Here is a 27,924-nt window from a genome sequence, read left to right as displayed (position 1 = left end):
CATTGGCGCCCTGTGTGACACTAAAATTCGGCTCTCTTACACCTCTCATGCTCCATTGTAAATCATAGTTGTGGCGGCCCCAGCAGCACCCCCAAGGCTCTATGGCCAGTGTGACCAAACTGGCTGCACTCCCCTAAAACAACATCTGATGCTCTAGTCGGGGTTCCTGCACTGCAGGGAGTAGGACTAGATGCGCCTCAGCGTCCCTTCCAACTCTACACTTCTATGATATAAACATGCATAGGGCTGCAACCTTGTATTCAGTCCTTTGTGTCTTTGCAAGGGAGGTGGGTGAGGAGAAGATCGCAATTAATTGACTCCACCATGGGGTCACAAAGAGTCGGACACGACTAAACGACTAAACAACAACAACTGTGATCCCTGACTCTGCCTACCAGTAGCTGCTAGTGGGTACCAGCCTCCAGGTTTAGAGGCAACAAGCCTCTAGATACCAATTGCTGGATAAGGGTGAGAAATAGTCATTGCCCTCATGTCCAGCTTGTGGGCCTTCCAAGTGTCTTTTGGCTAGCTTGGCCACTGTGATTTGTTTTCCCACACTGAACTTCAATTCACCAAAGCTGTCATCTGTGCATGTGTTGTCATCAGCACATAGGTGGCAGCTGCCTGAAATCGTCTGGGGATATGCTGCATCAATTCTCCAGTAGATGGAGCATCTTCATTGCTTTTCTTCAAGAGTATTTGGGGAAAGAGAAAGGAAGAGAAAGTGAGTTGATTCATTAAAAAAAAAAAAAAACCAAATACAAAGAGTTCTGTTCCCACTGATTTCAGTCAGGTACAGTATTCAAAACTTTGGGGCTATTCTCATGACCACCTTTAATTTCCCAATTTTGGTGCAGTATGATATTGCATTTTCCTAGTAGTCAAATCACAATATTATGTACTTTGGAAAACTGGATACTTCTTCCTCCAGGATCATAGCTGTTAACATTGACTGTATACATAGCTTTTTTTCAGCTGGAACCATTTCAGCCAAGAACCACACACTTAAATGGCTGGTAGTAGTACTGTTTAATACTTCAATCTTTTTTTAAAAAAAATGGGTGCATTTATTTAATCCCGAGCAAATATGGTTTAGGATTGCACTCTTCTTGTGGGGTTGTGCAGGGAATCAAGCAGACGTGCAATCTGAGACATGACAGGGGAACTGCCCAAAGGTGCTTGGAGAAGATTATGGTTGTTAATATAGATAATAATAATAATAATAATAATAATAATAATAATATTTTATTAAATTTGTATACTACCCTCCATCCAAATGTGCTTGGAGAAGAATACTCTTGTTGCTAATTTTTAGTAGACTATAATTCTAATAATTTATTAAATTTGTATACCGCCCTTCACACAAAAGTGCTTGGTCGTGGGATTGCCATATGTCCAGAATTTCCTGGAAGACTCACTTTTGTATCTGGATTTTCACTTTTTGAAATATTTCAACCCTATTAAGCTTGGAGAAGAAAACTGTCGTCGTTATTTTTATATATTTATCGTCGCCACCAATTAAATTTGTATACCACCCCTTAATCCAAAGAGCCCAGGACGCTTCACAACAGAATAATGCAAAATGAGAACTTTATTATATATAACAAAACAACAAGCAAACTAATTACACCCCCCCCAAAAAAGAACCCCACATTTTAACTGCCGTAGGATTTTATAAGTCCCCGAAGGAAGGGCGCGCAACCCTAAATCATGTCTACTCGGAAGTAAAACCCCACCGCGCCCAGAGGGACTGACTAGGGAGCAAAGCCTTCTTGGACGCAGCGGGCTCAACGCCCTCAGGGCTTCCCGCCAAACGAATCTCCTCAGGCGGCGCAGCTCCCCTCCCCCGCCCGCCCCGCTGCCGTTAGGACTTAAAATAAAGGCGGGAAACAGGCTGCCGAGCGCCTGAGGCGGATCACAGCAGCCAAACGGCGGTTAAAGCACCGCGAGAAACGCCTCAGAAACGCGCGCCTTTCCTCCGCCTCCTCAGCTTTTCCCGCGCTTTCCCCCCTCCAGGGCGGCGCCATTTTGCTTTCTGCTGAACAGTGTTTTAAGAGGTTGACTCTCAGCCTCCCTGTGAGCCTTACTGCCCCCATTGAATAAACAAGACCCCCCCTAAACGAAGTGGGGGGGTTGTTTTGTTTTTTGACAAAGGACAGCAGGTCTGGTGTCATACACGCCACAGATTATTTTTACCTGTTCTTCTGAAACCGTGTTTGTGGTGGGGTTTTTTTTGTCATCAATAGGGTTTTAAAATCTATTTTTATTACTGTTGTTGTCAGACTGCCCTTAAATCATGTTGGGGGTGAAGGCTGTGGTTTGCAAGTATTTTTAAAGTGAATGAACTGCCCTGTGGCCTTCAGCTGAGGGGGCTGTGTAGAAATTTAATAAACAAAGAAAGAAAGAAACAGGGTTTTGTAGAAATGCAGATTTCACCCAGAACCGTCATGTTATGTGGTCTGGAAACTTTACACCTGACTTAATTTTGAATTTAGACAAAAATGTCGCTGTCGTGCTAAGCACTCCTCCTGACTGATCATTTAAGGATCGTGTTTATCGTTACCTGTGGAAACATTTATGATGGGCAAAAGATTGGTGAACGTGCAGTGTAACTTTGAACACTTTTAAGATTGGAAAGTTTGTGATGCTTATTCAGATACATTAAAATTTATTAATGGTAAAAAGCTGGTTAAAGACTCCAGCTATCATTACGAACAGGTCAGTTCAGTGGAAAAAACTGCCTCAGACAAAGTGGGATAATTTTACAAGAGGGTTAATGTTAGCCTCATATTCCCTCCTTTTTCACGAAAATTTCACCCCTGCCTTACAAAGCATCTCCCGCGCTAGCATAGCCTGTAGTAATAATAATAATAATAATAGAATTTATATACTTTACTACCCTACACCCAGGCCTTTACAGCAAGGGGTGGGTTTTCTTTTCATTTGTCTCCAATTTTCATTTTGTATTGCTGGGGCTATTATGTCATTGTGAGTTTGTTCTTTTATTATGTTCTTCCTTTTCTTTTCCCTCTTCATGTAGGTTTACAAAATGGCTGATGTCATGTTAAACAACCTGAACAAACTACTGCTACAGCTTGGTATGTTGCCGTGTGGTTCAGCTTTGGAAACAAGCAAAGGAGAGTCCTTCAGTTACCTATAGTTTTTGATTATTTGCATATATTGTTTGCCTCACAGTGTTATAACACATTTAAAACACTTTTTCTTTACAGTACTAATGTAGCTGAGTCCCATATGGATCTGTGTTACTGGGTTAAGATAGAATTACACTCGACGCCAAACTACATGTTATAAGGTCCTAACAGTCACTTCTAAGCAAATTTGAGAGAGGAGAATTAATAGCAAAGAATGGTGGGAATGGTTTAATTCTTCCTCTCCTTTCCCCATCAGCAGTTTTCTGCTTTGTACAGGTTTGGATGGATGTTTATAAGGGAAATGCATCTGAAATGCAGGAAAAGCAGCTTTGGGATGCGGAAGGAGGGGAAGCAGCTGATAGGGTATAGTTTAATATAGGCAAGCCATAGGCAAACAGCTTGAATACACCTAGCACTGAAATAAAATATAGTATTCAAGTGACTAAGTTACTGTTTTAAAATGCAAAATAGTTTTCACACTTACCGTAATATCTGAAGGCAATGATATCATTCATCTATATGTTTCTGCTACAGTGTTTCAGCTGCAGCAAGCATCTTACTCCAAGGAGCATTTGAGGCAACAGATACAGAGTGAGTCGACTTTAATACATAGATTTTGTCAGAATCTTGCATTTGTTGCAGTTTAAGCTCTCATATATACTTCTGCATGCCCTTTGCCTTTCCTTGATAGAAACATTCCTCTTATCCTTGGTGGGTTGTAATGGAAACTGGTCCTCATTGTCGAGAAGTTGTACTCTTGGTCTGAGAATTGGTTATGATTCACAACTTGTGGTGTCTATCCAAAGGCGTGTCTAACAAAAAACACACACACAAACAAAAACCACCATGCACAAGGACCTGCTACCTTATTGAAACAAATGTAGCAGCCCTAGAAAGCAGGGGAGCTCCAGATGCATAGTAGACCTCCAGTATCCATAAGAACAGGCATAGGCAACCTCAGCCCTCCAGATGTTTTGGAACTACAATTCCCATCATCCCTGGCCACTGGTCCTGTTAGCTAGGGATAATGGGAATTGTAGTACCAAAACATTTGGAGGGCCGAGGTTGCCTATGCCTGCATAAGAAGGTGCTTGATCAACATTCTGGGTGGAATTTAGCATCATGCTCTTTCAAACATTCTATCTGTGCAAGCATTTCACCTTGCTGGTCGGAATTATACCTTCTCCCCCAATCCCAAACTAATTTTGGGAGAGTGTGTGGGGAGCAGAGGAGGGCAGGTCTTGTTGTGTAAGCAAGTCTTTGTGCACAGCTTCTGCTGATGATAGGTAAAGGTAAAGGTACCCCTGCCCGTACGGGCCAGTCTTGACAGACTCTGGGGTTGTGCGCCCATCTCACTTAAGAGGCCGGGGGCCAGCGCTGTCCGAAGACACTTCCAGGTCACGTGGCCAGCGTGACAAGCTGCATCTGGCGAGCCAGAGCTGCACACGGAAACGCCGTTTACCTTCCCGCTGGTAAGCGGTCCCTATTTATCTACTTGCACCCGGAGGTGCTTTCGAACTGCTAGGTTGGCAGGCGCTGGGACCGAACAACGGGAGCGCACCCCGCCACAGGGATTCGAACCGCCGACCTTTCGATCGGCAAGTCCTAGGTGCTGAGGCTTTAACCCACAGCGCCACCCGCGTCCCTCTGCTGATGATACTGTTAGGTAAATTCTGCTCTATAGCTCTAACCTTGGAACATATTGGGTGGTTCCAGTTGTATAGTTTGTATCCCAGTGACCTATTCCGATCTTAAATTCCATCAAACATGAAATAAACATTTTCTTTCAGTATATTCTGCAAATACTGCAGGGAAAAAGATTGAGATCTGTCAGCTACAAGAAGAAATTAACAAGAACAAGGAGGCAATTGCTAGCCTACGCAAACGAAACAATAGCTGTAGAGAGAATTGTAATGCGTAAGTATATGGTAAAAACTTTATTTCTGAAACCGCAATTGGCTATAATATACCTCTTTGTAATCAAGCAATTATGGATTTAGCTAGTAAGAAGGGGTGTGAAGTTATTTTGTTATAGACAGGGAAGATACATAGCACTTTCTGAGGTTTTAAAGTGCTTTCAGTACATTATCTCTATAATCTTACAGCAACTCTGTCAGTCAGGTCAGTCAGTATTATTATTTACATACTGCATATGGGTGGTAAAGTGTCTGAATGGGTGTAGACACCTGGAAAATTTGTGATATGTGTTCACATTATACCTTTAAAGTACAGTTAAATAACATTCTTTCTCTCAAAGAATTCTGGACATTATAGTTTACCTCTCACAGTTACAATTCCTAGCAACCCTTAACAAAAGACATTCCTCAGAATTCTTTGAGAGGAAAAATGTGCTTTGATTGTGATTTAAAGGTATAGTGTGTATGCAGCCTTAGATTTGAACTGGGGACTTCATGGTTCCAGTGCTGGATTAAACCCTTTCAGAGGCCCCTAGGCATTCTCAAACTTGGGGGCGGGCCCTTGTGTGTGTGCTTTAGTGGGATAACATTGAACTCGGAAAGCTTGGTTGTAATTTTCTTTCAAGATCAAATCAATATTATTTTGATCTGTTGTCGTGGGGCCCCTACTCTCTATTTGGTAATCCGGCACTGCATGGTTCACACCAGTTTCTTAACTACTGCTATTTATTTATTTCTTTGTTACACTTATATCCTGTGTTTATGCCCAATGGCAATTCAGTCAGCTAGCAGCAATAATACAAATGCAGTGGTACCTTGGTTTAAGAACAGCTTAGTTTATGAACAACTTGGATTAAGAACGCTGCAAACCCGGAAGTAGGTGTTTTGGTTTGTGAACTTTGCCTTGGAAGCAGAACATGTCTCACTTCTTGTTAAGTGTGTTCCATTTGTAAATTGAGTCCCCTGCTGCTATGGAAAAACACACTTTGGTTTAAGAACGGACTTCCAGAACGGATTAAGTTTGTAAACCAAGGTATCACTGTATAATAAAAATATCAACATACAATAAAACAGCAATAAAATACAAACTGAAAAACATAACAAATAACCATTTAGAGCCAACCACAACTTACTTACAAATCAACATATGGGTCAAAGGACTGTACTGTATTAATACAAATGCATTTGCCAACCAGTGGAAAGTCATCAGAGACAGGGATAACTGGGCCTCCCTTGGCAAGGAGTTCTGGCGTCTGAGAGCAGCAACTGAGAAGGTTTTCTGGGTTCCAGTTAGTTTTATTGTATTAATGAGTATTTTTGAGTGTAAGTATTTTGTGATATGAAAAGTTGGTACACATGTTAGTACTGAACTTTACACTGGATACAAGCTACATGCAATTGAAATCAATGAGAAAAGCACAGAGGTTTTAGCTTAGGCTCACAAAGGTGACTGTGAGCCAAAAGTATATCCCGGGTTCCTGTTTCTCAGAGGACATCATCACATTATCTTCTGGTAGCAAGCAGGGAGAGTGTAAATAGAAAGGTGCTGGTGGGAATTACCCATTTTTATGATGGTTTTGTTACTTATGAATATAATTAAACTATGCTTTTAATAATTAGATGCTTACAGTAGTTTTAAATTTGTTGCCTTAGCTGGAAACCAACATACATGATTCTTAGTCAGCATGAAGAATATTTGCAGAAGGAACTTCAGAATTACCAGGAATCAACAGAAAAAGACAAGTATGTAGAAATGTTTGACAGCTGTATATTAAGACTTCCATAAAATATTGCTGATTATAAGCAATGAATTTGTTACCTATAAAAATGTGAACACTCAGGAAGATAAGGACCTACTCTTTAATGGAGAATTATATTTTGGGGTACACCACCACTTCAGTGGCAATTGCTGACTGCATCCTATCACTGAAAAGTAATAGAAAAATACAGGTGGTTTCTCATATTCCCAACTATGTTGTAGTTCAATTAAGGCAACACATATTTTTTTTCAAATTTCCCCTGTGTTGAACTGAGCAATTGTCTCAAGTACTGGCTTTGCTTTGAAAAGATAGTTAAAGTGGCGTCTAAGGCGGGTGATTGTATTTCCTTGTTTTAAAAGGAAAATGTACCAGGATTACACAACTCAGTATCAAGAGACTTTTAAACAGCACCAAGAAAAATATTTAGCAACTGCCATTGCTCAGGAATATCACCAGGAAAAAAACGAATTTGAAGAAATCCAAAACCGAGTTCTGAAGCAGTCTGAGCTACTTAAAAAGAAAGAAGCTGAAGTGATAGAGCTTCGAGGTAAAAACATAGTTTCTATAATGCCAGTTATCCCAACTGAAATAAAATATACATGGTGGAATTCACCTAATGAATTCCATCAGTGGAACCCCGGTCTTGTGCAATGAGGTTCTTACCCTTTTTTTCTTCTGCACCCCCACAAAATGGGGTCTGGGTGTTTTGCGGGGAGAACTACTAGAATGGCACATGACAGGAGGAGAAGGGGAAACATTCTATAAGGCAAGCCAAAATGCTTTGAATTCATCCACAGAAATAAAAGAGTTTGGAAGGGATCTAAAAGTTAATTCAACAGATTACAGTGAGTTGGGATTATTTTTCTTTAAGGGTATGCCCAGATCAACAGTTGCCCTTCAAGCCACCTGATATTATTGTCATTGTTTATTATTTATTTAATTTCTATACTGCCCTTCATCTGAAGATCATAGGGCAGTTCACAATATAACAACAAATACATACTATAATAAACAAAAACAGTACCCCCGATTTAAAAGGTGTATATAGTTTAACTAGCCAAAGACCTAGAAGAACAGGAATGTTTTAGCCTGGCACCTAAAGATATGTAACAAAGATGTCAGATGAGCCTCCCTGAGGAGAGTGTTCCACAGATGGGGAGCCACCACAGGAGATGCCTGTTCTTGTGTTGCCACCCTCTGGACCTCTCACAGAGGAGGCACACGAAGAAGGGCCTCTGATGATGATCACAGGGTCTGGGTTGGTTCATATGGGAGAGGCAGTCCTTGAGGTATTGCAGTTCTGAGCCATAAAGCTTTATTGTTAAAACTATCACTTTGAATTGAACCTGGAAACTAATTGGCAGCCAGGGCAAAGATTGGAATGATATACTCAAACCATCTTGCCCCAGTGAACAATCTGGCCACTGAATTCTGCAGCAGCCAGTTTCTGAACCATTCAGAGGCAACCTCATATATAACACGTTTCAGTAATCTAACCTAGAGGTTACAAGAGCATAGACGACAGACGTTAGGCTATCCTTGACCAGATTCGTGCCACCAAGGCCACCTGAGCCTCAAGCAACAGCAATGGATCCAAAACAGGATCCATTGTGCAGATTAACATGGTGAGAATATGATATAGCACAATCTGGAATGAAAAGCTGTTTTTAAAAACCTTTGTGACCAGTTTTTACCCAAAATGCGTAAAAATGAGATTAATTCATGAACAACTTTCCTTCCTCCAGAACCTGGTCCGTTCCAGTCACTTTCGCAGTGGGCATTACAGATGTATCCATATACTCAGCTTAAAAATTGTCTGTTTAAGAGTTGCGCTGTGGTTTTTCTTCCCTTTGTTACTGACTTTATGATTGCTGAAAGATGTTGAAAAACACAGGTATCTATCTACATTGTCTTCCAGCTCTTAAAGAAGTCTATTGAACTGTAATTGACATACAGTGGTACCTCGCAAGACGAATGCCTCACAAGATGAAAAACGCACAAGACGAAAGGGTTTTTCATTTTTTGAGTTGCTTTGCAAGACGATTTTCCCTATGGGCTTGCTTCACAAGATGAAAACGTCTTGCGAGTTTGCTTCCTTTTTCTTAAAGCCGTTAATACCCAGGGAATCCGCGCTCCGCAAGACGAAAAAATCGCAAGACGAAACAACTCGCAGAACGAATTAATTTTGTCTTGCGAGGCACCACTGTAGAGGGGTAAGAACAAATCCTATAGTTCAGGCCATGTAGCTACTGTAATCAACAAGTCATGAGCAAGGAAGAAATATTAGTTTAACTTTAGTTTAGAACTGCCCTATTTACTGCTCTATTTGCTATTCACAAGTAAAGATTTGTTCTAAATTATTTACAATAAATGTTAAAAGTTCTGTGCATTTATTACTGGTACATTTTTGTCATATATCATTCACCATGAATCTTAAGGATAGGGTGGGATAAAAATGGGATAAGTATGATGTTTATAGTTGTTATTCAGAATGGTCTTAATTCTTGCAATAGCGTTCTTAACATTGTTTCAGATTTTCGGAAGCAGAGCAGAGCCTCAGCTTTTCCAAAGCAATGTAATAAATCTAAGGATTTACATGTTGTTCATACCCAGTTCTTTAGCCACAGGAGGACACTGAAAGCTCAATCCTTCAGTTCAGTTCAGTTGAAATACTAGAACTCATTTCACACAACCAGCACAGTTGTGATATGACAACTGTCCCCTCCATCAGGCATGAACAAAGACTGTGATAAGTGGTTTATCTGAACATTAAGCCCTAAATATTGCATGGCATGCCACTGTTTATCATCCAAATGTGGATTCCAGCACATTTCTGGGTTAATAGCAAATGATTCAGACAACATGTTCAGCACAAATGTGGCTGAATCTGGGTTGAGATTAAAAGTTGCCCAAGTTAAACAGCGTAAGTGTGAATAAGTTCATTTATTTCAAAGGCTTAAATCCAAGTGAGCACACTAAAATGTGTTTCCATTTAGCATTTTACTTTGACTGTTTGTTGTGTATGTTTTATTGATTCCTTAACTTAAGAAAGTGCTTCTTTGAGGCACAACACAAAAGAAATTCTTACGCATGCAGTGGTTCTCAGGCAGCAATCACTTGAACTAGAAAAAACAGCAGAAGAACTACAAAGGAAAATTAATTATTTCAAACAGGTAAAATGCCTTTTAAATTCCATGCTATGTTACCATCTGCTAAAACACTACTATATCACTCACAGTTGCTAAAGATATATTGCATTATTTCAAGCTCTGTTCCGTAGTTGGTAATTATTGTGTTCTTACTATGTTAAGATGACAAAATGGGATTTCCTCATTTCCTCTGAAGCATTGTGGATGATACCCAACCACACATCAGATAACATAATCACCCAAGGTCTCGCATTTCACTCAGATCTACCAAATCCTGACCCCCACCCTGATGCAGTTCCTTGTTCCTGATGCTCTCCACCAGTCCACCTCTCAACAGAGCCCCACTGCCTCCCAACTCCCACAAATTTAAAAGAAATATCTTCATCCTATGTTAAGCGCCTGTCAGGATTTTAGAATCTGACAGGTAACAACAGACATGGGCAGGGGGAGGGGGAGAGACTGAAGACCCAGCTACATAGTGGTTGACTGATTAGAAGTTAAATAAAGGAACTGAGAGGTAATATATAAATGTCAGTGAAATTTCTTTGTTGTTGCCAGAAAAACTTTACACTACATTTTATTGAAGACACTAATAGCTCCAGCTACAATTCTTTTTCCTTTATCTTTTGAGTATGTAGGTCACCATTATTGTCCCCTATTGCAGATTTGGGGCAGTAGCTCAGAAATAGTGGTTTGCCTAAGGCTACCCACAGAGTTCATGGCTGAGCAGAGATTTGAACCATTTCACTGCTCAGTGTTCTGGTTTCTTTCTCTTTCTCTCTCTTCAATCAATGTAAAAGAAAGGCCACATTGCCATGTCATATTCACACAGTCACAAGCAGCATAAACACCCTCATTTCAGACACACACATACCTATGGCAATTCAAAAGAACCCTTTCCCTCTTGCCAGAGTTGGAATTAAAAACCACCTAGCATACCTCCCCTTCAAACACCTAAAATCCTGCATCCTATTCACAATGTGGCATGATCCATGCATTATTATTGAACAAAGAGAACTGGTCAGGCCAGGTCAGCTTTTTAAAATCTGTATATCAGTTTCCACTAAAAAGTCTGAAAGGTTCTGCATAGTCTAATGGCATGTCACACAGTAACACCTGTAAAAAGATTGTATGTGTCAGGCAAAGCATTATTAATAAATGTATGACTTGGGCCTCAGGCCCCTACATCTTTTGAAGAACTGGATTCAGAGCCTTTCAATCCCTTTCAACAGGGTTCTTTATAGCACTTGCTTTTCTGAACATACCCCATAAGATCTAAGATTGGTTTTATAGGTTCCTCAAGCCTCCACAAGGGTGGAGGACCACTTAAGATTTCCAGAGACTAATGCATCAGGTTAGTTGCCAGACTGGGGAAGTATTCAGGTGGCTGAATACTACTGTCCATTGCAGGACTATTCTCCTGATTTTACTATCCACAAGCTATGGTTGTGGACTTTGGAGCTCACTTAGGCTATATATGCAACATACATTTTATGCACCCACCCACAGAATCCTGACAATGTTAGTTTGTTAAGGGTGCTGGGAATTGTAGCTCTATGAGGGGTAGACTACACTTTCCAGGATTCCTTTTATAGGGTGGGAGCAGGAAATGTGCTTTAAATGTATGGTGTGTACACAGACTCAAATAGTGGACACAATAGCCCCTAGAACCCTTTCCCTCTTGCCAGAGTTGAAACATCTTTGTGGTTTACTAGGCAGCTACAGGCAATGAGACAGCAGAAACAAAGATAAGAGTGCAAATGAAGAAAAACATCTGAAAATTTCAGCCAAAACAGCATAGAGCCCATCTGAAGGCTTCCGTGGTGGTGATAGAGAGATGACCTTTTCTAATAGGTTTTCTGTTGTCTTAAAACTTAACAATTTTTTTTGTAGTTTAGATTCTGATTTTAATAAGTTTAAAGAAATGTAATAGATTGGATCCTGTCATGGCCTCCCATGAACAAAAGGGCTCCTTTCATTTACAAAAGTGATTGCAATCTGACAGATGAAGGTGATTTTACTAGTTCCTTGTAGCCTCCCTACCTTCTATACTGCTTCAGAGGTTCCCACAGCTCTCAATAACAGATTCATAGGGGGCTATGTGCAGTGGAAAGTGGGAATCAGTGAAAATTTCTTCCCTTTCTTTCGTCAGGGCAAGTGTTCTCCTGAGAGTAGATCAAGTTCTGAATCTAAGCTACTGTAATTGATTCCTTTTATATTTTACTATTGGTCTAAGTCATTCTGAGGGCTTTTTAAGGTGGAAAGGTGCCATTAATTAAACAAGGGCAAGCAGAGATAGACCCTTGGGTTTCTTGGGTTAGTGTAGACAAGTCATGGAAAACTAAGACTGCCTTTCCATGCTGGAAGCAACTTTGCAACTTTTAAGGAACCTGAAGCCTATGGGGTACCCTGTAGTGCATAATAAAAGGGGGGCACTGTATTAAACGTAGTGCTACAATAAATATTCTGTTAGTGCAAGGATTTTTCCCTTTGTGGTAGAAGATTCTGTCCCCGTCTCCTCATCTCTGTACTACCTAAATCTATTCTGGGGGTTCCTCCAATCCATGAGAGCAGGTGAGATATATGTAGAAGGGTGGGGGAGGAAATCCCCTTAAACTAGTGCTAATCCTTGAACTAGTACAAGAAGTTAGTTGAATACTGTCCATGGATACAATTATATCATTTGTTTATATAATTTTTCTTTTAGCAAATTGAAAAGATTAAAGAAGATCAACACAATCCTGAAGTGATAGAAAAGGAAAATGCAAAAGATCTTGAAACATGGAAGGCATCTGATGAAAGGCAATATTTTAAAATTGATTTTATCACACATAAACAAGTCCCATAAACTGTAATGCTATAATCCTATCTATATAAACATTCAGACATATCTGCACAACAAACATATATAATGTTTATACCCCTTTAACTGCCTAGGCTTTCCCTGAAGAATAATAGGAGCTGTAGTGTTTGAAGATTGTGCAGATTATATTGTATTGATTCCTTACATTATCTTGTATGTGAGTCCCCCTCCTCCAAAAAATAACACTAGAGTTCCCAGAGGAGAGGGAATAGTTATTGCCAGTGCTCTATAACAGTAGAAAGTGGCTCCTGCATTACTCTAATGTCAGTGCAGACCTTCTGATCAACACACGAATAAGAGGGGCTAGTTCTGAACTGTCAATGCAGTTGTAGTTGAGAATAGCATTGCTTTTATACCTTTTTATCAAGGTAGAAATATTTAATTTAAAAGCTTTATCTCTATACTTTACTGAAGTCTAAGGGTGCAATTCTGACTTCACTTAAACTTTTGGCAAATCTCCCATTGAACTAGGGTTGCCATATTTCTAAAAGCGGAAATACAGATACAAAAGTTGTTGAGGTTTTGTTTTTTTGTTTTTGTTGGGTTTTTTTTGCAAAGATGCTGAGCTATTCTTAAGGAATTTTGCCAAAATCTACACTTCTGACATTGGTTGCCATACATCTGGATTTTCCCAGACATTTCGGCGATTTCTGCCCAGACACTATTTCCGATGGCCAAATTCCAGTTATGTCCAGGAAATTCTGGACATATGTCAACCCTATAATATACATACTGTGCTATCTTTCTGCATTTAATGTCACATGTCTTTGTTTTATTGCAGTTAATGCAAGATCCTCTGTATACTGCATTTTAGAATGGGATTTTTTTCTTCCTTAAAAAAGGAAGGTAGAGGGATGTATTAAATGTTTTGTCCCTATATGGCTCCATGTTACGTTCTTTCTGTTTGTCATGTTTGTGTCATGCCCATTGGCAGGTATTACCCAGCAAATATATTATAATGGATTCTAGCTTAGGCAGAGAAGGTACATCTTTTCAATATTTTGTCCTTTACCTCATTAAGCCAGCCCTGGCCTTCACATCTCTCTCTTTTTTAAAAAAAAAAAATTCCACTCACCTTTTTTGCTTTCATTGTAACTTTTTTCTTCTTTCAGCTTGTTCAAAGAGAGTCACCATGTGTTAAAAGATAAGCATCAGATGTATGAATCATTACAGCTTCCTAGCATTTGTCAGAAATTAGTCCAAAGTTTCTCAACTCTGAAGCCATTGTTTCAGCAAACGCAGAGAGGTATAATTTATATCTGTAAAGAAAATATTTTGAGGTTTCATTTTTAGGTGAGGAGTAATGTAGATGTTAATTATCCCATAGTAAGCAGTCCTTCCCACATCTGAGGGGGACTCTACACTCTGTGCAGTAGACACAATCATTGTATGGGCACTAATGTTTCTGAAAGCATACATATGATTATTATTGGGTGTGTGTATTGTTTTTGTTTGTTACTTCTTGTCGGCATATGTCTGTCTCGGGAAATGATGGAGTGCTGCTGGAGACAAACTGCTGTGTTAGCACCGACATCACCACCCCAGGGCACAAGCCTGGGCAGTGTGTGTATGGCATTCTTGGGCTGCCCAGATGACAAGATCCTCCCCCCCCCCCCGGTCTTACTGATGTGGTCCAAAGAAAAGCAGAGCAATACATTTGGCACCAGCTTGGCTGCAGGAGTTGACAGAAGGAGGCATACAAGGTGCCATCCAATTGTGTTAAGGACTCCAGATTTGTGTAGGGTTTACTCCTTAGGCTTTTCTTCTTCCAGAGATATCCTGCAAGGCAGTGGATGTTTAGGACCAGAGTTTTTCTTCTCCTAGATGGGCTACCTTTCCAGGTTGATGAGCCCCATCTGCCCCTCAGTTCCCTCTATAGCATGTGCAGAAACTGCCTTCTTGACCATTGGACCCACTATTGGTCTCATCTGCTCAATCCGCCATAGCTTGTCTTCGCATGCAGGAGAAGTCTGAGGCTCATCAGCTATCCTCACCTAGTTTAGCAGCTATGTTTTTATATTGTAAACCACCCTGTGATTTGCAGTTAATAATAATCATAATCATAATCATAATATAGAATGATCACAATTGTTGTATAGGCAAATACATCAGTGTGTTTTCTGTACTCTGAATTACCTACACCAAAGGTGACAGATATAGTATTGAGAGACTTTTCCACATAATACTTTGTGCCAGTTCTTCTCAGCAGTCATCTATATATGCTTTAAGAAACTGGTATATTTGCCCTGAAGTTTGTCATCTTCAAGCTGGTAGTTTCTGATTACCTTCATGCTGTTTATAAGCATTTACTGTCAATTTTGTTTTCAGTTGTTTAATAGTAAAGCTAAATTATGTAATGGCTAATTATATCAAACTGCCATTAAATAATATAGGTATGGAAATGAGAAAAGATTCTGCAGGACATTCAGCAGTGACCAGTATATACTTCAGCCATGTAGAAAATGAAAGACAGGTATGCAAATGGAAAGCAGGTGAGACCAGGGGCAAGACAGGAGCAATTTTTTTAAAAGATGATTTGATTTAAAAAAGCAGTCAATTTTCACATTGTAACATTCTACGCATATATAAAACCAGCAACAGAAAAACAAATCTAGGTGTCTAAATGTTTTATTATTATTATTATTATTATTATTATTATTATTATTATTATATTGCTTCATTTATGTGCCACCACAAAAACTAAAGCCATAAAGATACAGTAGGATAAATACTAAAATAAAAACAAAACATACAAAAACAATCCAAGCAAACAACAGAGCAACATTTTTTAAAAGCTTCTGGAAGAGATAGGGTTTATAAATTCACTGAAGCTAAACACAACTCAGGGCCATGTCTCAGTTGTAAAAGGTACCAGGTTCAATAGTTGATATCTCAATGTGGGACTGGAAAAGACTCCCCTTGGAAACTCTGGAGAGTTACTACCAGTTAGTGTGGATAATATTGAGCTAGATGAACCAGTGGTCTGACAGAATAAAACAGTGTCCTAAGCCCTTAAAGGAGCCATTCAGTTCCAGCAAAAGACCCTTATCTTCACCTCCGATGTCCCCATTTCATGTGATGCAGCTATATGGAGGAGGACTCCACTGATACAGATTCTTTTTATTTTACTTTCGTATATTTCTCACCTTTCTTCTTTCTTGGAATCCAAGGCAGAGTACATGTGATTCCCAGGTAGTCATATATGGGCACCGATTGAACCCAGATCTGCTCAGCTTTAGCAGAATGGTGGCCTCATGTGCCTTTAGCCTATACAGACTATGTAACAGGCTTATATGAGGAAGGGTGATTTCTGAGATAGATTTGGGTCTTACTTTGTGAAAAACCTAAAAAGTGAAAAACAGCACTTTGATTTAGACTTGGAAGCTAAATGGTAACCAGCGCAGTAGCCACAAAATATGTTCTCGCTTCCAACATGAGGTGAGCTTCAGGTTCTCTTCCAGCCTTACCTGGAGATGCCAGCAATTGAACCTGGGACCTTTTACATTCAAAGCATGTACTCAATTGCTGAGCTGTGGCCCTTCCATAGTTGATGCTAGAAGCATGGAGTTACCAGACACAATCCTTCTTCTCTAGAGAGGGGCACAAGCTACATCTATACAGCCATCACCTTCTCTTAGGTATTTTTTAATGCAAAACAATAAAATTCAAGGTCACTGATTCAGTGGGAGGTGTTACACAACCAGAAAATTTGTTCTGCCTGTAGATAACAATTCCCCGCCCCCAAAGAATTGCAGGAAAATCTCACCTATCTATCCAGACAGAACTATGCATATGGTTCTGCCCCTGAATCAGAGATTCCATGCAGGCATACAGCAAGAAACACTTCACCCACCCAATCTACACCACTACTACACTGGTCCTTCCCATTCTTCTCAGCTAACAAGGTATAGGTTTGATAGAAAGGGGAATAGCTCTACAAACCCTCAAACCCTGATTCTTGTAAACCACTTAGAGGCTTTGTTACAATTAAGTGGTACATAAAATTAAATAAATAAATTCAGCAATATTTATGTTTTTCATCCTTTGATATAGACTTATGTGATGCCAATAAACAATTTGAAGTTCCATTGACTTCAGTGAGAGAAATATAGGTAGTCTCTTAATTCTGCCAGAAAAATCAACGGAACTTGCAAGTGCTTACATTTGACTTCATTGTGCCTTTGTTTTCATAAAATCATAGAATTGTAGAGCTGGAAGAGACCATGAGGATCATCTAGTCAAACGCCCTGTAATGTAGGAATCGCAACACGTGGTTCCCCCATCCAATCTGAAACATACCAGACCCTGCTTAGCTTTGTAAATGTGCTAGCAGTTTTATTGCTGTACCACTATGTTGTTCTTCAGCATGCCAGAGCAATGTTCTACATCCTTTTCTTTTGACCTTCCTTGCTATAAATATGCATTGTCTTTCCCTTTTAAGAGTACATCAACTCACACTATAATGAGGTCTCCTAATATATTTCATGTAATAGGTATATATCAGAGTTTCTTTTTGAAAGCCTAACTAAAAAGTAAATGCTATACTCACTTCAGTTATACAGTATGTTCTTTATTTAACACATAACAAAAATGAGCCTATTAAGCAAATATACAGCAATGCAAATTAATTTATTCACTATAGCAATTTTCTTTTAGTGTTTTTTTTTTTAGGGAAACCAAAATGACAAATTGGAGCAGATCTGATGGCAGGAAAAATAATGTTTCAAAATCATGACCTGTAAATAGAGGTCAAAAGAGCTGTATTTGTACAGCCTAAGGAAAAGTCAACATGTCTGAATTTATCATTTTGTACTTCCCTTCATTTGAAATATGTCCTCTGTTTTAGAAATGTAATGACACCATAGGAACTAACATAGCAAAAAATGCCCAGCTTTCATCTGTAACAAGCTTGCAAAACCAAACACCACTAAGGTAACTTTTAAAACAAATCATATTTTCATTAGTGAAAGTGTGGATTAAGAATCTTGATGAAGATAATGTTTTTGAAACAAACTCGTTATCCTGTTTATTGTCTTAGGTTGCTATCTTATCAGAAGCAAACAAACAACAGGCAGTGGTTTGAGGCTGAGGCTGCAGAAATAGGTATAAAATGCAACTGAAACATTAGAATACAAAACACTGTTTAAAATGTTGTTGTTTAGTCGTTTAGTCGTGTCCGACTCTTCGTGACCCCCTGGACCAGAGCACTGTCCTCCACTGCCTCCCGCAGTTTGATCAAACTCATGCTGGTAGCTTCAAGAACACCATCCAACCATCTCAACCTCTGTCGTCCCCTTCTCCTTGTGCCCTCCATCTTTCCCAACATCAGGGTCTTTTCCAGGGAGTCTTCTCTTCTCATGAAGTGGCCAAAGTATTGGCGCCTCAGCTTCACAATCTGTCCTTCCAGTGAGCACTCAGGGCTGATTTCCTTCAGAATGGAGAGGTTTGATCTTCTTGCAGTCCATGGGACTCTCAAGAGTCTCCTCCAGCACCATAATTCAAAAGCATCAATTGTTTGGCGATCAGCCTTCTTTATGGTCCACCTCTCACTTCCATACATCACTACTGGGAAAACCATAGCTTTTACTATACGGACCTTTGTTTGCAAGGTGATGTCTCTACTTTTTAAGATGCTGTTTAGGTTTGTTATACATAATCATATAGCTAAAGAGAAAAAGAAGACTTCATCCTGCTTATTGACTTACTGTGCAAATTACAAATTGCATAAATTAGAGTTATTGAATTTAAAATAATGAAGAATTGTGAACTTATGGACTATTATGCCTGAAATTAAATTGTCTCGCAACAACCACTATGTTGGCTGATGGTTATATTTGTGGTGGTGTTTCATTGCCTCAATTACACACAGCATATGGGATCAACTAATTAGTGTCAGTCATCATCACTGCTTAATCAGGAACGATAGTCATCAGCAATTGCAGCATTTTACAAAGTAGATAAAGAATAGAACTATGAATGACTTGCCCATATAGTGTATTAAAGGTTTTCCAGTCAATATAGACCCACTTACACAGGATACCTATGCAGCCTTGTCTCTCAATGTGCCACTTGTAGGACACATGAATTCTTCAAGTCTCTTTGGCCATTTGAGCCTCAGTATTGTTCTTGCACCCCTTTGCTTTTGTTTGTGGTGCCCAGAATACCACATTCCTCACAGGTGCATGGATCACCCCCAGGGCAACAAATCAAGAGGACTATTTTTCAGTCTGTGGAGTTGAACTTCACTCTCATGCTACACATTGCCTTTAGAATGAGGCTAATTTGTAGAAGACACCATCATACTCTGCTGCTAAAAACACAAATAAACCAACTCTTATGTTAGTAGATCAATGATACCAACAGTGCTACTTTTGAATATTCTTTTCACATGTGATGGCCTGATTTTTTTTAATGCAAGCATTTTTTTCTAGGAGGAAAAAAGGTTGATTATATGGAACGAGAAGAAGGAAACAGAACAGAGGATTCTGCCCAAGCATTTCAAGTCCATTTACCTTTATTTTTGCTTTATCTATTTATTTTTCTTAAATAAATGCCCAGATAACAGTTTTTCAGTTCTAACATGCTCTATAATGCAATGTCATTTGTAAGATCTCCTGTCTGAAAGTAGATGCAATAAAAAGTATGGGTCCTGTTTTCACAAGGAGGGGCTATGCTTTGTGATAGAGTACATGCTCTAAAATGATCAATGATAAGTTCAGCCATGGAGGCTCTGCTCAGTGGTGCTGTTGCCCAATGAGATTTGACAGATGATGGCATGTGAGGGCCTTTTCAGTGGTAGCCTCTAAGCTGTGGAATGCTGTCCCCAACAAGGTGCATCTTGCACCAACAATATAGCTTTTCTCAACAGGTCAAGATGCCCCTCTTTGCCCATGTTTTTAGTGGAGTGAAGTACTGTTTTTAGTGATATGTAACCCATTTCAGGGATCTTCAAGTGAAAGAAGGGTCAGAAGTTTAATAAATAAAAAAACACTGAAGGCCCTAGATTCAGTCCTTGGTAGGGATAAGTTCCTGATTGAATCTTCGGAGAGCTGCTGCCTTTCAGTGTGCATACAAAATTGAGTTAGACCAATGCCCTTTTAGCACAGTGCAACTTCATAAAGTTCACACACGTTAGTGGTCCCCCATGGCTCAAATGCATGGTTTGTATCCATCAGGAGCTATGTGTTCCGTATTGTGGGCCCAGGCTTTTTTAATTCAGCAGGCATTTAAAGGCAGTACAGAAATTGTTTAAATAACTAATCAAATTTGTGTGTGATGTCTATATACAGGTGACTGAAGGATTTTTTCATTTTTTTCACTTCCATTATATATGAATGGATGAACTCATACATTTAAGAACGTTTCTTATCCACCTTTACTAATGTTGTTTTAAGCACAGCAGTCTTATACTGTTCTCTTTTTGAAAAGCCCCAATAAGTGTGTCTTGGTGTTTAAACAGCTGTGAATGCCATATAAACATGGTCTTGTATGTAAAATTTCTCTTTAACAGGATGGGCAGGCAACAAGTGACTGTCATTTTGCAGAAAGAGAAGACGATGCTGAAAGCTATCCAAGAACTCCAGAGCCTCACATACTTCCAAAGACACCTGCTTCTAGTAGGGTGGAAACTCCATTAGAACTGTAAGGATTCTTAGTTCAGATATGAGCTTTGTCATTCTCCCACACTTTTAGAGTGAACACCCTACAAAGCCCAGATTTTGGCTGCTTTCCAACTTAACACCAATTCCCGCCCTCAATTGCCAATAAATTTCTCCTCTTATTTCTTTACAACAGAACTCCATCAAAAGGCGAAGGATCAATGTCAAAGTCGCCTGCTTTTCCTTTCCTTTCTAGCTTTACTGCAAAGTCCCTTGGATTTAATTTCTTTGAGTCTTCTGTACTTGGAGCGGAAACTTCACCAGGCCAGGTAACATTGAATTTTCAAAATGTTAGTGTCAGACTAGAACTGAAAAGGTGCAGATTTAAATTCCCAATCAACTGCAAACCTCATTGGGTGAGGAATGGATAAAAGCTTGGGGGAGAAGCCATGGCTTCCACAACTGTGAGTTTTTTTGGAGAGTGAAGATATAAATGTAATAAAATAAATATTAGAAACACAGCATGAATAATAAGTGTAATCTGCAGGTATAGTCAACCTAATAGGCATTTTCTTGTAAGGATACAATTCTGAAATGCAAAGTTCAAAATTTCTCTTTAGGGATTGGTATAGATTCTTAAGCAATAATAAAAAAACTAGTTCATTGGGAGTCAGCTGCAGAAGGATAACCCAAACTCTTTTGGATGTCCAGTCCCCCGGGATTTGTTTGAAATTAGTGATCTGTCTTAGAAGTCACATTCTTTTACCAAAGATTGAGAAGAGAAGATTTGCTTAAACAGGCCACATACAGAATTAATAGCCTGTCAACCTGTAAAAGGATGATTACAAAGTTGCCTGTGACCTTCTCTGCAGAATCTTCCATGAAGTCTACCTCTGACATCAGTCAGGTTCAAATTAGACATGCATCTACTTACCTGCCTCTCTTCCTTGATGGAGTTGAGTTTTTCTTTTGTTACTTGTTTGAAAAGCAGCCTTGGTGACTCCAGTCAGAGTGCAGGGCGGATGAACAGATAACACTTTCCCTTCCAGCTGCTCGCACATTCAAAGTTATCTCCATAACGTAAAGAGATTCAGGGATCACACAACTGCATGCCTCATGTAGTTTGTGTCATACCTAGAGATGCCAGGTAGCAAACATAAGGCAAAACTGATTCCCTATTCCTAATATGCAGTTTCTCTTTCATTGACCATAACTACAATCAATTCATATTGTTGCATTTATTCTTTGGTATTCTTCTGGAATGATGAGTCCCAGTTCATGATAAACATGGTCACATGCATTTAGTTTTAAAAAGGTAAAGGGACCCATGACCATTAGGTCCAGTTTTGGCCAACTCATCTCACTTTATTGGTCGAGGGAGCCAGTGTACAGCTTCTGGGTCATGTGGCCAGCATGACTAAGCTGCTTCTGGCGAACCAGAGCAGCACACAGAAACGCCGTTTACCTTCCCGCCAGAGCGGTACCTATTTATCTACTTGCACTTTGACATGCTTTCGAACTGCTAGGTTGGCAGGAGCAGGGGCTGAGCAACGGGAGCTCACCCCATTGCGGGGATTCAAACCGCCGACCTTCTGATTGGCAAGTCCTAGGCTCTGTGGTTTAACCCACAGCGCCACCCGCATCCTTTGCTGCATTTAGTTTTACTTGGAAGTAAATTATTATTGCATTTAGGAGTGGTATGGCAATCTCAGTCCTCAGGTTGCAAAACTAGTAAAATGTAATATTTGCTTTTGATTTGCTTTTTAACATGCACAAAATAATAAAAATATTACATTCAGGGTATAATCCTCCATCAATTTACCTGGGATTAAAGCTGATTGAATACAGTGATAATAAAGAGTAAACATGCATAGGATTGCTCTGAACATCTTAAAGAAAACGTAACCATGTCTTTACTTTGACTTCTGGAGCACTTGGTGGAATTAATGTCTCACTAGTAGAAGGGATAACCCCTAGAAGTTAACATGCATGGAGTTTAAGAACAAGGCTGGCAGAAATGGCAAGTTCTTACTGCTAGGGTTCATTTTTGGAATTACAGTTTCACTACATCAGCATTTTAAGAACTTGGATAATTAAAACATGGTGCTTTTCAAATCCTGAATTTACTAATTTATTGATTTTCTAATTCACTTATATAATGAATATTATGTTTCAGTTAGGTGAAAGAGATAATGCTGGCAATTTAAATCCTGTTTCATTACACAAAGGTAAGCTTTTACCATGAAATGTTTTGTCAATAGCTTCCATTAATTGACATATTGCTGATATGCACCCAGTAGCTTCATTCCTTTAACAAAATGTTTAAAATGGATTCAGTCTGGCTTCACACGGTATCATAGAGCTCTTGGGCTTAGTGGTTTCTGTCTATCCATTCCACTTGCTCTTGCGATTTGTTAAACTTTAATTGTTCCAACCAACTCTCACAGCAATTTCATTCACTCTTCTGAAGCAGTGGTCTGAATATTTGAAATGTAAGGCTTCTTTGAACACTGTCAGTCATGAAATCCTGTCCTTTAAGAGCAGTGGGACAATCTCAGAATCCGTGTTATGTCTAATACTTTTTTTTTTTAAGTATTCAGGCTATTTTTAAAATAATGAAATTGTAATTAATCGCCATTATTTTTTATTTTATTCAAAATATTATTCCCTTCAAGGAAATTTATTTAGGAAAAGGGAGAATGATTATTCATTTGCATTTTCTTTTCCATCATGCTCTTCCGCTCAAGCTTTTCAAGATGAGAAAGATGACATCAGTTTTCCTTTTCCAGTTGGATCACTCCAAGGCTTTCAATCCTTGCATTTTTTTGCTTTTTAGAAATTGTTCCTTAACTGGGCTTAGAGTTCCTGTGCTGTGGAAACACCCGCCAGGGTTTGCTAATTATATAGCTGTGAAGAAAAAGTTCATACTGATTATCCACTTAATGCATGAATTACAAGCTGCATAAAATAGAATTCTTGGTTTTAAAAGCATGAAGACTCATGATTGTTTGGACTGCTGTGCCTAAAAATAAATAAATCAATTTTTATTTAAAATATATATTATGTTGACTGATAGTTGAATTTGTGGTAATGTTCCACTGCTACAATCACACACATGTGGTATCAGCCAATTAGAGTCTGTAATCACTGCTTAAGTGGGAAAATCAGCCACCACCAATTACAGTATTGTGCAAAGTAGATAAAAAAATAGACCTGTGAATGATTTGTTTATACATGATGTTAAAGGTTTTGCAATTAATATGGATGCACCTACAGAAGATATCTAATCCGGTTTTTTTCTTCTTCTAAATATGCTACTTGCAGGCCAAATTCTTCGAGTTTCTCTGGACATTTGAGCATCTCTTCAGTATAGTTATTGTACCTCTTTGCTTTTGTTTGTAGCGCCCAGGATAGCCCATTACTAACAGGTGCACAGGTCAGCCCCCGGTACAGTAGATCAAGAGACGGATTATCTGTTTTATTGCACTGCACAGCCTTTAGGTTGAGGGTATAGGGTGATGTAAGGGACACCATGATGGATTAAGTGATTTGTGGAACATACCATTATGCTCTCTGCTCCTAAAAAAAATACAAATAAGCCAATTCTTACATTAGTAAATTTATAGTATGAAGACTGCTACTTTGCAATATTTTTTTACATGTGATGAGCTGAATTATTTTTAATGCGAACAATCTTCTCTAGAAGGAAAAAAGACTGAATATGTGGATCGAGAAGAAGGAAGCAGGTCAAACGATTCTGCACATGTGTTTCAAGTCAGTTTAACTTTATTTTTCTTTTTTCTATTTCACTCAAATTCATGCCTGGTTAGCACAGATTTTTGCAATTTTATCATGTTGTATACTGCAGTGTCATTTGAAATTAATGTTTTACATGTGAGCTCTCCTGTTTGAAAGTAGTTGCAATAAAAAGAAGTGTTTTCACAAGGAGGGGCTATATTTGGTGATGGAGCACATGCTCTAGAACAGTGTTTCCCAACCTTGGGCCTCCAGATGTTTTTGGCCTACAACTCCCATCATCCCTAGCTAGCAGGACCAGTGGTCAGGGATGATGGGAATTGTAGTTCAAAAACAGCTGGAGGCCCAAGGTTGGGAAACACTGCTCTAGAATGATCAAAGATAACCTTGGCCAGGGAGGTTCTTTTCAACGGTACTGTTGCCAAATGAGATTTGACGGATGATGGCACGTGAGAGGGCCTTTTCAGTGGTAGCCTCTAAATTTCAGAATGCTACCCCCTCCGAAGTTAATCTTGCACCAACATTATATAGCTTTCCTCAACAGGTCACTTTTGCCCATGCTTTTAGTTGAGTGGGCTAAAGTGCTATTTCTTTTAATTTGCTTCAACTCAACTCACACCTACTGTTTCATTGTATTTTACAGTGATTTTAAATATTGTGTTATATGTTTTCAGTGACATGTAACCTACTGTAGGGGCTTTCAACTGAAAGCTCGCCCCCACCCCGATTCAATGCTTGGTAGGATTGAAACATTGGAGAACTGCTGCCACTCAGTTTGTATACAAAATTGAGTTAGATGGTATTTTAGTCTAGGGCAGCTTTATAAAGTTCACACACATGTTAGTATTCCCTGTGGCTCAGATACAGGAGCTCTGTGTTCTGTATTAAGGTTCCAATTCTGTGGAACATCTCTGCAGCCGAGATCAGACAGTCCTCCCTCTTTGTTGATATTCTTTATTTTAGCAGATACTTTAAAGTGATTCTGATTTTGTAGTCGTCTTTCAACTGATAAGCTTAGAGAAAACTGTAATCAAACATTATATTGTTAAATAACTCATCAAATGTCTATATGTGATATCTATATACAGGTGATTAAATTTTTCACTTTTCACTTCCATTATACATATATGGATGGATGGATACATACATTCATTTAAGAATGTTTCTTATCCCACCTCCACTACAGTTGTTCCAAGCATGGCAGTCTTATGCTTGATGATAATAAAGATTGTTCTCTTTTTGAAAAGCCCCAATAAGTATGTCTTGGTGTCCACACAGCTCTGAATGCCATATAAACATGGTCTTGTATGTAAAATTTCTCTTTAACAGGATGGGCAGGCAACAACTGATTGTCATTTTGCAGAAAGAGAAGACGATGCTGTAAGCTTTCCAAGAACTCCAGAGTCTAACATACTTCCAAAGACACCTGCTTCTAGTAGGATGGAAACTCCATTGGAACTGTAAGAATTCTTATTTCAAATATTGTAAATGAGCTTGTCATTTTCCAGAGCACGTGGTAAAAGACTCTACCAAACCTAGTTTTGGGATGTTTCCCATTTTAACGCCAATTCCCTCTCCACCATTCTTACTAAATTTCTCCTTTCTTTACAACAGAACTCCATCAAAAAGTGAAGGATCAATGTCAAAGTCGCCCGCTTTTCCTTTCCTTTCTAGCTTTAGTGCCAAGTCCCCTGGATTTAATTTCTTTGATTCTTCTGTACTTGGAGCGGAAATTTCACCAGGCCAGGTAATATTGAATTGCCAACATGTAGAGCTGTGTGAAGTGATCAGCTTATTCATTACTAAAGTATGATGCAGTCAGTGTCAGACTAGAATTGAGGAGATTTGAATTTCAATCCCCAATCAACCACAAACCTTATTGGTTGAGGACTGGATAAAAGGTGAATAGGGGAAACATGGTCTCTACAGCTGTGAACTGTAGTAAGGATAGTGTTCAGAAATGCAAAGTGGAATGTTTTCTTTAGGGACTGGTATAGCTTTAGAAGCAATAATTGGAACTAGTTCACGAGGAGTCTTCTGTTATTGAATAACCCCTACCTTTTTGCATGTCCAGCCACATGGATTGTGTCTGAGATTTGTGACACATCCTTAGAAGTTACAGATAGGTAGCCGTGTTGGTCTGCCATAGTCAAAACAAAAAAAAAAATTCCTTCCAGTAGCACCTTAAAGACCAACCAAGTTAGTTCTTGGTATGAGCTTTCGTGTGCATGCACACTTCTTCAGATTCGTATCTGAAGAAGTGTGCATGCACACGAAAGCTCATACCAAGAACTAACTTAGTTGGTCTTTAAGGTGCTACTGGAAGGAATTTTTTATCCTTAGAAGTAACACTCTTACCAAGACTGTCATAAAACATACGGAGTTTGAGAAGAGAAATTTTGCTTTAACTTGTGCTGTGCAGCATTTCCCTTAATAGCTGGTGAACTTGTAAAAGGATGCTTACTAATTTATTGCTGAGTTTTGCAATTAATTCACTTATATATGTTTCAGTTAGGTGAAAGCTATTCTGGAAATTTAAATCCTATTTCATCACACAAAGATATTGGTAAGTTTTTATCATGAAATAAATTGTTTTGTCAATAGCTTCTCTTACTGCATATATTGCTGATAACATGTGTGCTGATAGCTACCCATCACCTTCCCTCTGTGGGCTTTGATGATGATGATGATGATGATAATGGCTTAGATTTCACTCTACACTTTTTACCTGCTTTTGAGATTCATCATGCTTTAGCAGTTCCACCTTTAGGGAGTGGTCTGAATATTTGACATAATTTCTTTGAACACTGTCGGTCAGAAATTCTTGAGCAGTAGGACAATCTCAGAATCCATGGTCATATCTAACTGAAACAATACTACTCTTTGGCAATTTTTTAAAATAATGAAATTGTAATTAATCTCCAGAATTATTGATTGTATTCCATATAAAGTCAAAAGTTAATTCAAAATATTATTCCCTTCAAGGAAATTTATTTGGGAAAATGGAGAATGATGATTCATTTGCATTTTCTTTTCCGTCGTGCTCTTCCACTCAAGCTTTTCAAAATGGGAAAGATGACTTCAGTTTTCCTTTTGCTTTTGGGTCATCCCAGGCTGCCTCACTAAAAGGCTTTCAGTCTTCATCACAAAGCAGAAAGTCATTTTCACTTTTTTAATTATGTTCCTCAAATGGGCTTAGAGTTCTTATGCATTAATAAATGTTTTTCACCTTGCACATAAAACAAAAGAAGATGACAAAGGAAAAAGAGAACAAATATTTTCATCCAAGTGATGACATTGTTGCATTTGAGTCTATTGATTTTAAATGGCCCCAGTTAAAGGTAATTGTTTCACTATATTAAAACCTTTGACAAACTCTTATTTTATGAGCAGCATGTAGTGTAAGCTTCAAAACTTTAATTTGAAATAGCTTCTTCAACACGTTTGATGCTATGTATTTATCAAGAATTTTACTGTCATCTCAACTTTTACAAGTTGTTGTAGCAACAGAATGCTTGTCACTATTGTCACAGTTGTTTTCCTTTTTTAAAAAAATACTGTCCTGTAACACATTTAAATTTTAAATAAAAAAGTAATCTATATAATAAAAAAAGCCTCACATTTCTTCATGCAGCCAAATGTTTCTGTGAACAATGGAGCAAAACATTCGATCTCAGACCACATTTCTGCATCCGTTTGTGATATATATACACACACACATGCCCTCATG

At 38.9% G+C, this 27,924-nt stretch overlaps 1 protein-coding gene across 8 annotated transcripts; it reads left to right on the top strand.

The window, feature by feature from the left end:
- The first annotated feature begins 830 nt into the window (after window positions 1–830).
- On the top strand, window positions 831–27,683 carry LOC309369807 (protein SIX6OS1). Of its 8 annotated transcripts, none has more exons than XM_081911138.1 (22): window positions 851–1,016; window positions 3,041–3,098; window positions 3,687–3,743; window positions 4,943–5,069; window positions 6,722–6,811; window positions 7,188–7,375; window positions 8,574–8,616; window positions 9,881–10,001; window positions 12,685–12,779; window positions 13,953–14,086; window positions 15,234–15,313; window positions 17,687–17,772; window positions 17,879–17,943; window positions 19,272–19,342; window positions 20,351–20,481; window positions 20,695–20,767; window positions 22,615–22,666; window positions 24,142–24,212; window positions 25,524–25,654; window positions 25,809–25,941; window positions 26,706–26,760; window positions 27,180–27,683. In XM_081911138.1, the coding sequence occupies exons 1-22, from the start codon at window positions 897–899 to the stop codon at window positions 27,368–27,370; spliced, it is 2,172 nt and encodes a 723-aa protein (XP_081767264.1). In that variant the 5' UTR covers window positions 851–896; the 3' UTR covers window positions 27,371–27,683. The 8 variants fall into 8 exon arrangements, with proteins under 8 accessions (XP_081767270.1, XP_081767264.1, XP_081767269.1 ...); XM_081911137.1 differs by having other exon boundaries at window positions 882–1,016; window positions 20,635–20,767; XM_081911142.1 differs by lacking the exon at window positions 851–1,016 and adding an exon at window positions 1,144–1,175 and having other exon boundaries at window positions 20,635–20,767.
- Window positions 27,684–27,924: the final 241 nt, after the last annotated feature.

The sequence above is a fragment of the Podarcis melisellensis genome, assembly GCF_964234715.1.
Source record: "Podarcis melisellensis genome assembly, chromosome: 1".
Lineage (NCBI taxonomy): Eukaryota > Metazoa > Chordata > Lepidosauria > Squamata > Lacertidae > Podarcis > Podarcis melisellensis.
This window is presented reverse-complemented; position numbering and strand designations above follow the sequence as displayed.

Bases quoted from the DNA above. Each gene is read 5' to 3' on its own strand.
- LOC309369807 (XM_081911137.1), top strand. From the start codon at position 897: ATGTACTTTGGAAAACTGGATACTTCTTCCTCCAGGATCATAGCTGTT. The intron at 20,482-20,634 runs GTAAGGATTCTT...TCTTTACAACAG, and splicing joins GTGGAAACTCCATTAGAACT to AACTCCATCAAAAGGCGAAG. The intron at 20,768-22,614 runs GTAACATTGAAT...ATTATGTTTCAG, and splicing joins CGGAAACTTCACCAGGCCAG to TTAGGTGAAAGAGATAATGC.